At 40.4% G+C, this 14548-nt stretch overlaps 1 protein-coding gene across 2 annotated transcripts in view; it reads left to right on the plus strand.

Moving 5' to 3' along the window:
* MIPOL1 (mirror-image polydactyly 1) overlaps nucleotides 1-14548 on the plus strand; it is a 539082-nt gene that overhangs the window by 153957 nt on the left and 370577 nt on the right. For both annotated transcript variants that reach the window (XM_089680250.1, XM_089680252.1), the window contains exons 3-4: nucleotides 11400-11540; nucleotides 13893-13995. In XM_089680250.1, coding sequence (XP_089536376.1) covers nucleotides 11407-11540; nucleotides 13893-13995 — 237 coding nt within the window. In that variant the 5' untranslated portion in view covers nucleotides 11400-11406. The remainder of the gene's footprint in view (nucleotides 1-11399; nucleotides 11541-13892; nucleotides 13996-14548) is intronic.

The raw sequence follows: 14548 nt of genomic DNA on the forward strand, positions 1-14548 counted from the left end.
TGTTTCTGTGTTTCAAATTTTAACATACCCGGGATGTTTACTAGACTCTTGTTTGGACAGATTTCAGTGAGTTATTCCTAAAAATTACAGGCCTACAATAAAAAAACTACATATTTCCATGCAAAAAAAATACCACTTTGAGCACAGAAATACTGACATAATCAGACCACTAGGGAGGTTGAGGGGTGGGAATATATCCACAATGACACAAGAACATGGTACAACAGTCAACCAACACTGTTAAATACATAATGTGCAGCACTAATTTTAGAAAATATTTTCAAATGATAAGTGTATACAAAACTAAAAAATATTTTTTTTTAAGTTCAAGTGAAGTAAAACAAATATATTAGTAGTAAATGGCTCCTCTGGAAAGAGAGATCAGCATGAACGCCACCTAAACTTCACATGAATGTCTGCAGATACACCATATTCAGCGTATCATGAAAGAAGAAAGCAAACCCCATAGTGTGATACCATTATAGAATACATTTATTAAAAATCAAAATTCACACTCCCATAAAAACTCTCGGATTGCAGCATATAATGATCGCATATGCTCCTGTGTCACAAACGCCACTCTGTCACCGATCATATGTGCAATGACGTCACATCCTATGACCCCGCCAGACTAAGGATCTTAATGGTATTTGCAAAACTGCAAGAACCTGACAGAACTTAGAGGATGCTACAAAGGTTGATAACTAACAATGTTACATGAAAATTCTGAAAATGTTACAGGAATCTGTCCGCAGGAAATGACAGGAACTCTAGCCTGACAAGTGGATTCTCCACCATGACAATGGTCCTGCACATGATGCATTAAGTGTTTGCGAGTTCCTGGCCCAGAAATCCATTCTGAAACTTTTCCAACCACATTATTCCCCTGACTTGTTTTCAAAATTAAAAAATACCTTGAAGGACACAGATTTGATGACATTCCAGACATTTGATACACAGCAACAAAGATACTGTGCATAGTTCCAGAATATGAATTCTAGGAATGTTCCTGGCCAGGGGCGGACTGACCATTTGGAAACTCGGGCACTGCCCGAGGGCCCGGGGTCAGTAGCGGGCCCCATGAGATGCCCCTGGTACCTTTTTCATAGGCTTTTTTGAGTTTGGGAAGGACACAGGGGCCCCATGATCTCTTATTGCCCGGGGGCCCCATGAGTTTTCAGTCCGCCCCTGTTCCCGGCAGTGGCACAGACATCTAGAAGAGTGAATTGCTTCCCAAAGGGACTAATTTGAATGTGACAACAGCCGCTAGTCTATAGGTAAGCAATCTTTTTTTTTTTTTTTTTTTTTTTTTTTTATGATCCATTCCATGAATCAAATTGTCACACATCATATATGCATTTTATCTGTGTATTGAGCTGTTTGCCTGGAGTTGAGTGTTACCTTTTTTTTAAAGGTAAAGCAATGTGTATTTTAGCACACAATAGCTTTTTTGGTATTCTGGAGACAACTAAGCAAGTTTACAAATTGATATAACCTTTCACCTCTCCCTTTTCTCTTGCAGTCCTCTGAGAATTGTACTGGGAGCACATTGGATCTACAGTTAGTGAAGTAATTAAGCTTGTTTGCTACAGTGGAATGGGCTTTGAGTAGAAGAACTCCAAGATTCTTGGAAGGACGTTGTCCTAATTCAGGATTCTGCTCGGCCTGTTGGTGACTTTCAGTGGCTGGTGGGGTGATACTGAGCACTTGCTCTGGTTGGTGTCTGTCTGAGAATGTGTCCTTGGATATGTGCCATGGCATTACTAAATACAATTGTAAGGAATAGCTGATAGCATATCATTAGGTTAACTACAGAAAAAAGGTTACAGATTTCCAGTGAAAGGATTTAGTACAATGTTTAAGCTGATCTTGTTTCAGCTGCTTGCCAAAACCAAAGTGGGTTCTTGCAATGTTCTGCAGAAAGGACGGTACTTGTAACTATTTGCTGCCTATGGATAATGCATTCAGTAGCATATAGCCAACACTACATACAGCCTACAGGCGCCTGCTGCTCTCAAGAGTTTGTATTTAATAGAACAGTTACTGCAGTGTCCCTCAAGCTAATCCCTGTACACCTTATCCCTGTTTTGTAGGACTTCCAGTTTTTAAGACTATACATTATTTCTCCAGGAATTTCAGCTCTGGTGCCCAAAACATTAAATCTGGTCCAATCAGAAATGAATATATTGTTATGTCGATGGCCCCTGCTTTTCCCATTCTTCCATACTTCTGCAAGCAGTCTCACTCTCTGATTCTGAAATTTTAGATGGTGGGGAAAGGACAAAGGAAATGTAATATTAAGAAGCAGAAGGATTACACATAATCACACCTATCACATCTACAAGCATCAGACATTGTTCACTGTATATACTTTTCAATTAAAAGGAAATGTCACCTCTTTTAACAGAACTTGAGCTATTTCCCAGAACATCCACATTTTTGGGCTTAATAATGAAAGTAATTTACTATGTACAAGCTGCATTCGTTTCTCACACCCGAATACATTGACTGTTACAATCCAAGTGCAATGGTTTATTGCTCTTTGAGCAGGATAAAGTTTAGCTGTCATAATTCACATCACTTTGAATAAGCAGGGATCCCCTGCTAGTTGTGATAATACATATACTATAGCAGTCCACTTCTTATACAGCTTTCATCTCAGTTTAAAGCTGATTTTCAGATTTCATCTACATTGCCACCTTCTGGTTGAATCTGATATTGTGTCAAACCATACTGTAGTAATGCATTTTATTTTCTTCTTATAAAGTTAGAGCCATTTCACAACACAAAAACTGGATGCATTTTTGAATGCAGTTCACGCAAAAAAAAAAGCACTCCAGGTGCATGTGTTCCAGTGTGTTTTTGGTGCGTTCTAATACATTTTTCCCCTTTTTTGTGTATGGTTTTTCTTTTAGTTTTTTTAACCAAAGTTTCCTAAGCCTTCGTTGTTAGGAGCCAGCACCCACTGGCTTCCTAACAACCAGATACTCATCCCTTCTGTCAAGAACATGAGTCATAAGTTGTTAAGAAGCTGGCACCCACAGGCATCCTAGCAACGATTAGTCATCCCTGCTGTCAGCAGAATGTAAACAAGAGAACCAGCAGTAAAAAAAAAAAAAAAAGTGTATAGTCTCCCCAATCCCTAAAACAAACAAAAAATGTGTGGGACCCCCCAAAATCCATACCAGAGATACTCACCGAATGACAGCTGCTTCACCGCCACCACTAAATAAACGGGGGGGGGGTCGCCCAGCGATGCCAATGGGTGATCCCACCCCCATGACAGCACACAGAAGCCCCACCCCACCCCATGATGTCATAGGGGCAGGCCACCCAGTGATGTAACCAGGTGACCTCATGCCCATGTTCACTTAGCGGCGGTGGGTAAGCGGCTGCCATTTGAAGAGTCTCAAAAGGAACAAGTGTGCTTGGTGGGTTTTTTTTTTCATCCGGGTCGGCGGCCAGCGTTCATAGTGATTGACGATGGATTTTCTTTGGGGGAAAAAATTCAGCATGTTCTAATTTTTTTTTTACTGCATTGCAACGCACTGAGCTGGTGTGAACTATGCCTTTGAAATCCATATAACCTACTGTCCATCCCTTTTTGATGCAGAAAAAAATGCACTGGACTGCATGTGTGGTCTGGCCCTTAGTGATTGTATCTTCTAGTCACCAAGTAACAGTTCCTAGTTCACAGAGTCTCATTTCTATACCCCTGTGTGTTTAGACACCCAAAGCAGCATTATGACATTGCCCCTGGAAATGATTTTAAACCCATAAGTTAACTGTCTTTATTTACTCTCATGCATTAAAGTTTCACTCCAGTCAAAATCGAAAATTAATCTTTGAGATGCCCCCACAGAGATCGCAGCCTACATGGCCAGTATTTCATTCCTCCCCCAGCACTTTTATCAGTAATCTGGTTGCCTGAGAGTGAGGTTGTGCATAGGAAAGCTATTCCCAATCTGTTAAAGGGAAACTATAAAGATTTTGGATCAGTTGTTTTTAGTTTTCAATTTTATATGTTTTTAGACTAATGTTTTATATATGGCTTTTACTATCTGAATGCAAAGTTTGTTCTACAAAAATTGAATGCATATGACAGGAATCCTAGCGCACTACAAGAACAAGAACATATGCAGTCATAGTTGTCTCCTTTCAGACAAGACTGATGGGCAGCCTGATTTGCACCTATTTTTGTCACCAGTTTGTCTTTGTGTCTCTCACTGAAACCTTGGATGACTTGTTCAGAGACGTGGGAGAGGAGTCACTTTTCTAACTCGTTCACTTGCATGTAAATTGTAGCTTGAGCTATTGTGTGGCATAACCTAAAAGCAGTTTTCAGCAGGAGTTACGGAGAAAATTGCAGAACAGAGCCTCAGCATTTTAGATATCAGTGGGGTTGATTTACTAAAATTGGAGAGGGCAAAGATATGCTGCATTTTTCTGCACTGCAGTGGATCACAAATCACACCAGCATTGCGGTGTGAACAGGCACATAGAAACAACTGTATTCTGTGTGTCCTAGAGGTAGCCTGCCTTTATCCAGTGTGGAAATCGTGTTAATGATCTCTAAATGGCAAGAGATGATTTCTGTTTGTTTTTTTTCTTTGGTGAGAAGCGGAAGATTATATTACCTAGCTGCCCTAGTCAAGATAGAAAGACAGGTATTTCCAGTAGTACTGTATTCTAATAAGGATGGGAGAGCAGTATTTCCAGGGACACTGAATTGCTGAGCCTGGGATGGGAAAGTGACATTTCTGTTTGCCATGCTTTGGATCACAAGCACCTGCAGGAAAGCAATGAAGCTGCAGTTTTGCTTGAAGCTGCTGGAAGACTCGGGCAACTTGTACGTTGTAATATTTACTAAGTTCCATAGACGCTTCTTTGTTGAAGTGCAGATTTCATATCCTTTATGGTTCCTGGCAGCAACTCTTCTTTTTCTGCCTTCTAAATTTTGATTGCATATGAATGTTTTTTTTTTTTTTATCATGTTTATTCTTTATCCACCTTTTAATTAGCTACTTGCCCTCCAGAGGATTTACCCTCCTTCCTGACCATGCCATTGTTTGCGTTAAGGTGCTGCATTACTTTAACTGACAATTGTGTGGTCATGCAATGTTGCACCCAAATGAAATTTACATCATTTTTTTCCCCACGAATTGAGCTTTTCTTCTGTGGTATTTGATCGTCTGTGCGTTTTATTTTTTGCGTTCTTAAAAAAAAAAAATCAACAATTTTGAGAAAAAAACATTTTTGACTTTTTGCTATTAAAGACGTCCAGTAAAAAAATTTTAAAAATCAAATTTCGTCATAGATTTAGGCTAAAATGTATTCTGCAACGTCTTTGCTAAAATAAATCACAATACATGTAAATTAATTGGTTTAAGTGAAAGTTATAATGTTTACAAATGGCTGTATAGATACTGGAATTTTTCTTTACATTTTACTAGTTATGGCGGCAATCAGCGACTTATTGCAGGACTGCAATGAGCATTCTGACACTGGGGGGGAACTGACTTGATGTCACTGACATTCCCAGTGACACCAATACAGTGATCAGTGCTAAAACAAAAGCACTAACACTGTACTAATGGCACTGGGCAGGAAGGGGTTAATAAGAGGGGGCAATCAAAGGGTTAACTGTGTGCGGTTTCACTATGTGCTGTTTCCATGTGCTTCACTGTAAGCACACTGTTATGCATGGCTGTGCTGTGCAAAGTCATCCAAAACAGCATGCACGAGCTGACAGGGAGGAGAACCGTAAACTGTTCTCCTCCCCATCGGAGATGCTCATCAATCACCGGGCTCCAGCGAATAATCACCGACCGGGACCCGGTGATTGACAGCTGCGGCTACTAATGGTGGCGTGGGTAGGGCGCGCGCCCCCTACCCGGAAATGGAAAGTCACAATATATACGTGCATTTGCGCACCCCTTGAAGCAGAATTTCTGCTATAGGGCAGTCGGGAAGCGGTTAAACCCAAAAGCAATCATTTATTATGTTGCAGCTTACCAATTCTTAGATGTGATGACTGTATCAGTTAGTTTTCTTTTTTAGAATTCCTTTCCTTTTATTTGCACCTAGTGATTTGACCAGTAAGTCTTGTTTTTCGACAGAGCATACTGTCCTGCAGATGTAGCAGCTACAGGGATGAGACAAACCATCTACTACTGACGGGTGCATTCAATGATCAGCTTTTCTTCATTTATGTAAAACCTTTAAGTGGAAAAAAAAACAAAACGGTTTGGTGTAAGTACTTATAAAGTGTTAGCTGGAGTTCAGCTTCAATTTGTTAGTAAATCTAAATCAGCCAGTATATCGAACACTCCCCTCCTGTCCCCCAGATTACCAATGCTGCTGTCCAAAGGTGCTTCTGTGCTCCTTTGTCCAGAGTGGGGACACTCTAATACGGGAGATGTGTTACTAGTCGGATCACTAGGTAAAAACAAGAAGAAAAGAAAATGAATGCAGCCACCACATCTAATGCTTGGTAAGATGCAATAGATCACATTTTTTGGTTTTGTGCTTAGTGTCGCTTTAACTCCTGAAGATTTGGAAATATTCAATGAAATGCATTGTCAGTTGTTCATCTCTTTCACCAATAGTGTTGAGGTTATACTGTAGACAATGTACTCTTAGAAGATGAGGCTCTCATTAATTAGACTATTAGACAGTCAACATGGCGAACAAGAGCATAGCGGTGCAGTTTTTAAGATGCTTTAACTGTTTTGAGTTTTCTTGTATCGAGCTTGATTTTGTACAATTTTATGCCTGTTCAAATAAAAGCTATTCATTTTTATTACATTATATGACTTTTCTACCCCGAAAGTCCTTTAAAGAATAAGTAAACCCAACATTTCATATTCGTGTACCATGTGCTTGTATGAAAAAGTATCTTGATCTCTCTGTATTGCTTCTTTCGTATGACATCTCTGGTTTTCCTGCCAGTGCTAGGCATGAGAGCACAGCGTGGTCAGTTCTCTAGCTGTGCTGGAAACTCCGCCTGCTCTTCTCCAATGATCAGACTTGTACTGACATCCCCTCCCCCCCTTTCCCCGCACTAGGAAGTTCAGTGTGCTGCTGTTTCTCCTCCCCAGGGTATGTAATCACTTATTTAAAAAAAGGGAAAAGGGTATTTATAATGGGTTTTTTATATCTATACACAAATGTTTTCTTTCATTTCTATTTTAAATGGAATGGGTTACAAGTTTAGGATTTACAATAACTTTAATCTTTCTCTTATATGTGTTGCTGTTACCTGGGGTGGTTGGTACTGTTACATCCATAGACTGAACAACCCTGGGTCCATATATGCTCTTTATTGTATTATGTCTCCAGGGACACAGTCTAGGGACTCAATGGGTCTCCGTGATCTAGGGATAGGAAAGTGATGTTTCTAGAGATGCTGTACTGGGATAAGGGGAGAGAAGGTTATGGTACTGGGGTAGACGGGCAGAGAAAAAACATTCCCCGCGTGTGTTATATCTATGTATATTGCAAAGATTTTAACAAACTTTGTTGTAGATTCCTACCTTTTTGTTGATCTGAAGAAATAGTAGTTTGTCTATGTTCATGTGCAGAGTGAATCTGTATGGGAGTGGTTTTACAATTCTTAATCAGCTGCTGCACCTCAGGGCTCTGAGAAAAATTGCAGGGTGTGCATCCCTTTAGACGTGTTTTCCATTTGGGAGTATCTCACCAAATATGACATTTTTGTTGCAGGGGATGCCACAAATCTGATTTGTATCTTAGTGCAGACTTCTGGGGAAAATCAGTAAGCCAATTCACTCAAGCAGGAATTAATATTTTCAGGAGCATCTGTACACCATCTTTGTACAGAACACCTCCAGGTAGCCATTCTTCATTGCATTTTACAGAGAATTGCAGGGATGCAGATTGAAAAGGAAGGGAAATTTGTAATATTCAATTACAATATGGGTTGTGTCACAATTGTAAAGGCTATATATATTTTTTTGTTGCATATTTCTTTCCCATGAAAATAGTTACCCTTTAAAGTGCAGTGTGCTGCTAAGCCAGAAATGAAGGCAACAGATGGGGCATTTCCAGGCTGATCTCTGATTGGATGGGGCAGTTGTCAGATGGAGATACAGAGACTTCCAAATAAAGAATGCCGCTAAGCAAAGGTCAGGGGGAGAGGGCTGTTTCCAGGGACTTTGGGGTGTTACATGTTTACCAATAAGTGTATTTATCTATTACATATTAATAAGATTTTTGAATATGCAGGTAATCTTGCCTAAAACATTTCTAAGGTAGCAACAGTAGTAAAGTATAGGCATCTTGTGGTGTCTGAAAGTACTTGTGTTAGTCTTCAAACTGATCCCTGTAGCTGTACTTAGGACCTTGACTTCTGCCTAACCCAAGATTAGGTTTCTTCTCATGGCATTTAAGTGATGGTAATGTCTTGTTTTTCTTTTCTTAAAAATAGCAAATGTTATACTTACCTGCTCTGTGCTGTGGTTTTGCACAAAGCAGCCTGGATCCCCTCTTCTTGGGTTCCCCGTGGTGCTTCTAGCCCCTCCCTGCTGTCGGGTCTGCTATGGGGGTACCCAAGCATGCGCACTCCCGAGCTGCAGCTCTACATATCCATTCACACACAGCCACTGCTTCTCACTGCCCCCTTCCTCTCCTGATTTGTCTTACTGGCTGTGATTAACAGCAGAGGGAGCTAATTGCTCCCGCTGCTGCCATAGCTAATCAGGAGTGAGAGTCTCAAGAGAACCGAGGCTTTCGTGGACATTGCAGGATAAAGATGGGGCTCAGATAAGTGCTGGGGGGGGGCTGCTACACACAGAAGGTTTTTACCTTCATGCATAGAGTGCATGAAGGTAAAAAAGCATGAGACTTTAGAACCATTTTAAGCACCACCCTTATCAATCAGTTGTCAACTGCAGAACTTCAGTGAGCAGAAAAATCATTGACATGTGTCAGTGTCCCATTTCAAAGGCTGCTTTATGCATTGACATACTTAATTAGACCCAGTCTGTCTGAAGGGTATGGTCACCTGCTGACTTGGCACCAGCCACAGGCAGCTTAACTCTTCAATAGGACACAGAAGTTGAAGAAGATAATGACTTTCCTGAGTCCTGTTTTTGTTGATAGCTAACACTGACTGAAAGAAAATGGAAGAAGTGGGAAGGGACAAGCTAGAATTCGACCAACGAATTAGACCAACTAGCTCTAAACAAGAGGGAAGGACAGAAGAAGAAATGAAAATTACATTGTAAACAAGTTGCAATGACCTAAACCACCACTAGCTGTCAGCATACTAGAAAACAAAGGTAACCTACTATGGGAAATTACTGTGCAGGAATAATCAGTGATGAAAATAATTTTGGCCAGAGGATATAAACACCGTTGTTCTGAAGAGGCAAGTAAGAACCTAGGAGGGGCGGGATCTTTTTTTATATTAGGTTACGGTCCGTGCACTTTTCTATTACATGTCCTAATTTAATGGTACTGATGTGGTGGTGGTGGGGGGACCAGTGGTAATTGAAGAATTGTATGGAGCTGCTTTGTGTCTTATAAAAGCATGGAAATGACTGTTTGTTAGGGAATACTGAACTTGATGTCATCAAATAAAAGCAAAAGAATGCTTTGATAACTCATTGGGTTTTCATTTTACATTTGAGAAAGACCGTGTTATGCAACACTGGGAAGTAAAAGTTGATCCACATTAAACGAGAAAGAATCAAGAAGTGAATTGCTGTGAATGTCTGTACTGTGTGCTTTAGGATTTATAATGAGAATCAAGCTTTATGTCACGTCTGTGACTGTTGAATGTACTTGTACTGTATATCATAATATACCTATATACTATAACTAGCAGCTCATCTTTGTCTAGAGCTAGCCAGCTGTATAGAGCCAAGTTCCTACACAAAGGCTTATTCAGCAAACAGAGGAAATAGTCAAACCTCAATGTGAAGCACAGTAACCCCTGGCAATTAATCACATTTCCCTTTTACAGGAGTGAAATCATTAAAATATTATTTGCGTGGTTGTTTTGGTTTACTATAATTTGCTTTTCACTTTATTAATAACCTGGCTGATATCTTGCATAGGTGTTCACCAGTTATAAGTCAGTTTTTTTTTTCTGCTTTTACAGGAAAATAATGTTGATGTATTCTAGGTTGCATAAAATGTGATGATGGACATCTTAAAGTGATTGTAAAGGTTTAACTTTAATTTAAAAAAAATAAACCTGTTACTTGCTCTGTACAATGGATTTGCACAAAGCAACCCCAAACCTCCTCTTCTGGGGTCCCCCGCTGGTGCTCCTGGCTCCTCCCTAATGCCCCGATAGGAAGCAGCCTGCTATGGGGGCACATGTGCAGGCTCGCTCCCAACCCAGCTCTGTGTGTGGACAGCACTACCATCTCACCACAGTCCAAATAAGGAACACATGCTATATATGACCTGACTTAGCAGTTTGGTCATATACATAAGGTTTGCGCACAACCGGTGGAGGTGTACACGTATTGTTTTGGGATTTATCACACGGGGTGAACTGAGGAGCATTTCATTTTTATACAACAGTGGATACAAGATAACCACGGAATTTGCATGGACACTTATGCAATAGTTCAATTGTTGGATGATTTAAGTTGTTTGTTTATTGATAGTGGAGCGCGGCATCACATTGCTATTTAAAAACAATGCAGTGCGTTGTAACAATCCATCACATCACCCCCACACAGGACATACCAATGTGCACACGGTTTAGCATGTGGACTGATGTGAACTAGTCTTCACATTTGACTGAAAACCATTGATTTCAGCAACAATATTTGGAGCTCCATGACTAAGCCAGTGGGTAGGCCAAAGAACGTTAGGGGGCAAAGCCTAGATGGAGCTGGGCTGAGGCTGCCATCTTTCAAGTGACTGTCAGTGTGTAGCATTCGGGATATCTTCTTCGCTGAACAATATTTGGCAATCAATGCTCATCTGGCCTAGGTTGTTAGGAGGGGAAACTGAGGACTTTAACTCAGGCAGGAATTTGGTAATCCTGACCTAAGTTGTGGAAGGCGTGGACTTTAGGTTCCATTCACATTTGCGAATGGAACTGTTAGCGATTACATGCATGAGAACCAGTGGGAGTTCCTGAGGGTTAGCTGTGGGACTGTCTGTGTCCAGGGCCAATCATTCACAGGTAATCGCTCTATGAGTGATTACATGCAAGTGGCTGTGAATACCTGTGGGAGCTGTCAGCCTCCCACAGCTAATCAGTAGGAATCGCCACTGGGTCTTGCTAATGGCCCCATTTGCAAGTGTCAATGGGGGCTTAATGGTAAGTCAACATAAAAAGTCTGTTATTCATTTAACTGATGTATTAAACATGGATGCATGTACTGTGCTAAAGACTTCTTGTTTGTTTACAGATTGGTGATGGCTTCCAGTTCATCTCAGGAACTGAGGAAATCTAAAGGAGTTGATGTTGAGAATGTCCCAGTACCCAGTCCAAGAAACCTGTCTGCAAGCAGAATTTCTAGTGTAGAAAAGAATGATGTTCAGCAGTCAAGGCAAGTGATATGCTGGAGAGTTCTATATACTGTTTGTGTATAAAGCAGCATACACATGTTCACAGTAAAGTGGAACTATAGACAAAAGTTTTTTTTTCATTTTGGATAGAGCAAGGGTGGGTTATAATCCTTGTCAAATATTTTTTCATCCTCTGTTTCCCATTGCTGAGATTTTCCTTTACTTCCTGTCCCATAGCCAAACAGGCTATGAGGCGAAATCCCTGCTGTATATGTAGAATGTATATCTATGTATGTTTTCACACTGAGGTGTTGCGTTTTGTGGTGTGGTGTGAAAACTCGTGCTTGCAGCATCTTGCATGCACCTTTGGGGCATGTTTGGTGAGTTAAAAAAAACACCCCTTAAACACCTTTTCCCATTGAAATAAATGGAAAACGCCTGAAAAGCGCATCAAAAAACGCCTTTTGAGAAGTGTTTTTGGTGCAGTTTGGTGCAAGTCCTGTGTCCTTTAAAAAAACGACCAGAAAGCGCTGTAAAAACGCCTATGCGTTTTTGCTGTGTTTTTGTGGCGGATCAGTGTGAAAGTAGCCTTAGGCCTCATGCACAATGAGCTTAAAAAATGCTGTTAGAGGTGTTTGACTTTTTTTCAGCCTGTAACAGTGCCTCTTTGTTGGCTTTTGTCCATGCGCACGTAGACATTTACAGGTGTATTAGAATAGGAACGTTTACTTGCAGAAAAAAAAAAAAAATCATAAACACACGTTCTGGAGAGAAGTTGAAGAGTAGAAAAAATGCTATACGCACCTAAACATGTGAAATGCAACTAAATGCTAGGTGAGGGATCCCCCGCACCCCAGTCTTCAAGCAACTGTGTATTGGGGTTCCCCTCCCCTGCAGCCACTGTAACTTGAAATCAGCACAACTGTAAGAGGCTGCGCTTGCACAGAGATCTGTGAATGAATCCGCTACAAATCCCATCTGCCACTGTGGATTTGTAGTTCTCAATGGAACACAGTTCTCAAACAGAAAGCCCACCTTGGTATGGACAGATAGCCAGAGGAAGAATCTGCAAGAGCCTGACGTTGTACCCATAATCCAATGATCGTAGTTGCAATTCATATCATCATAATAGAAGTCGTCAGGGGGAGTGGCCCGGCTGCTCCCCCTAATGGCGTCTGCTATGATGAAATGCATGGGGCAGGGCTAGCGGAGGTAACGCTATCATGCAAGCGGAGACCCGGGAGAGGTCTTTTACTGACAACGAGTTGGAGGATCGGATGCTTTTACATTGGTGTTATGTGGTGTTGCCTATGTGGCATTTTTAATATGTGAGTGTTTTTTAATCTTTTTTTACCAAATTGGATGATTGATCTTACTACACTCTGAGAATATTTTACGTTCTTAACCCTGTCGGATGTTTTTGGAGTGGGCTGTGTGGGAGAGCATTTGGAGATCCAGGGACATCTTGGTGTTGACCTTTTTAAAGAAGCGAATTTGACAGTTCCTTCAATGGTGGTCATTCCATCTGGCAAGGTTTATCTGTACACACCATGGTGTTTGGTGAAGTGCTATTTCTCCTCTTTCTGATTGGTGGATGCACTACCTGGAAGGTTCCAGTACTCCCAGCCGAGGATTACTATTTTACGTCACTTATTTGGTTAAATATTAATTATGGGAATTTTTTTGATGGACACTTTATTGTTTCATATGTCACTATTGAATGTTCACTACTTGTCTTATGTACACTATTATTGTGCCAGATTGATTTATATATATTCTTTTATTGACTTTTAGACACTAATATTTGCATGGAGAGGTTTTTTTTTTTTTCACTGATATAGATTTATATGATCACTTTTATAATGATTTGTATGTATTTTGTCACTTATTGTTGTCGTTTTGTTCTATTAATGTTTTTTAGGGTTGGTATCATAATCCTTAGTGCTAGTTCTGTGTGTGTGATCGCACCCAAGTGCAGAGTTTCTCTTTTTTAACATATATAAATAACTGCATTTTGGTACAATCCCATTATGTTTTGGAAGAACGTTGTTTCTTATGTGCTTTGCAGATAGTTAATAAAGTTATAAACGCACAAAGGTACTTAATAGCTGAAAACCGCCACCTAAGAATACACTTCTACTCAATCAATAAACATTAACTGTTTTCTAACATTTGTGTCAGTAAGACTTGAATAGCAAGAGAACTTTCCTTTTTAACTTTATCCTTAATGCCATGCATTGCTAATGGAACAATTGGCTTAGCCCCAAGTTGCCTGTTTAATATGTAAAGAAGGTGTACAGAACATGACAGCACATGGCTAGTTGGGATAAGCGGGAGACAGCTGTCATGTGATTGGCTCTTGCTGAATAAATATTTCTCTGCTCCTCACACAGTGACGGGCCAGATTTGCAGCCAGCCTCCAGCACCCTGGAATGGGGGAAGCAAGACATGACATTGTTACAGGAGCTGGATTATCTGAGACAAACCAATAAAAAGGTACAATTCACAAAGTTTCCATATTTTACTTGCACAGTGAGACCACATTCTGCCTTTATTATTTGTGTTTAAAACAAAAGAACTGGGGTTACCTTAGTTTAAGTTCTCCTGCGTAGGATTCTGGTGCTGCTAGTACAAGAGTCAGGTTATGAGAAGGGAACCTGTCCCCTAGAAGAGTAAATTGGACATGTATGAATTTACTGCATTAAGTCACAAGGACCTTACAATCCTGCATAGCTATACAAAAACATAAAGCTGTGTAGAAGAGAAAACTCTGCAAATGATTATTCAAGATATGTGCGTGCACCATTATTTAATAAATTACATTATAATGTCCCTTTATTTTCACCCTATAACCCTGTGAATGAGACTCTCCTCCACTGTATCTATGGAGAGGGACATGGATACCACCAGGTTGGATTAGGGCCTTTGTTCATCTCCATTACATGGGGGATAGAGAGATTAGTTGTTTACAGAAGGAAGATAACATTACTTTATGCTTCCAGTGCAGTACACTGCATTTTTGGCAAAATCAATAGGTATTTTATTTACT

The sequence above is a fragment of the Staurois parvus genome, unplaced genomic scaffold, assembly GCF_062004578.1.
Source record: "Staurois parvus isolate SC_StPar_1 unplaced genomic scaffold, SC_StPar_1.0 ptg000237l, whole genome shotgun sequence".
NCBI lineage: Eukaryota > Metazoa > Chordata > Amphibia > Anura > Ranidae > Staurois > Staurois parvus.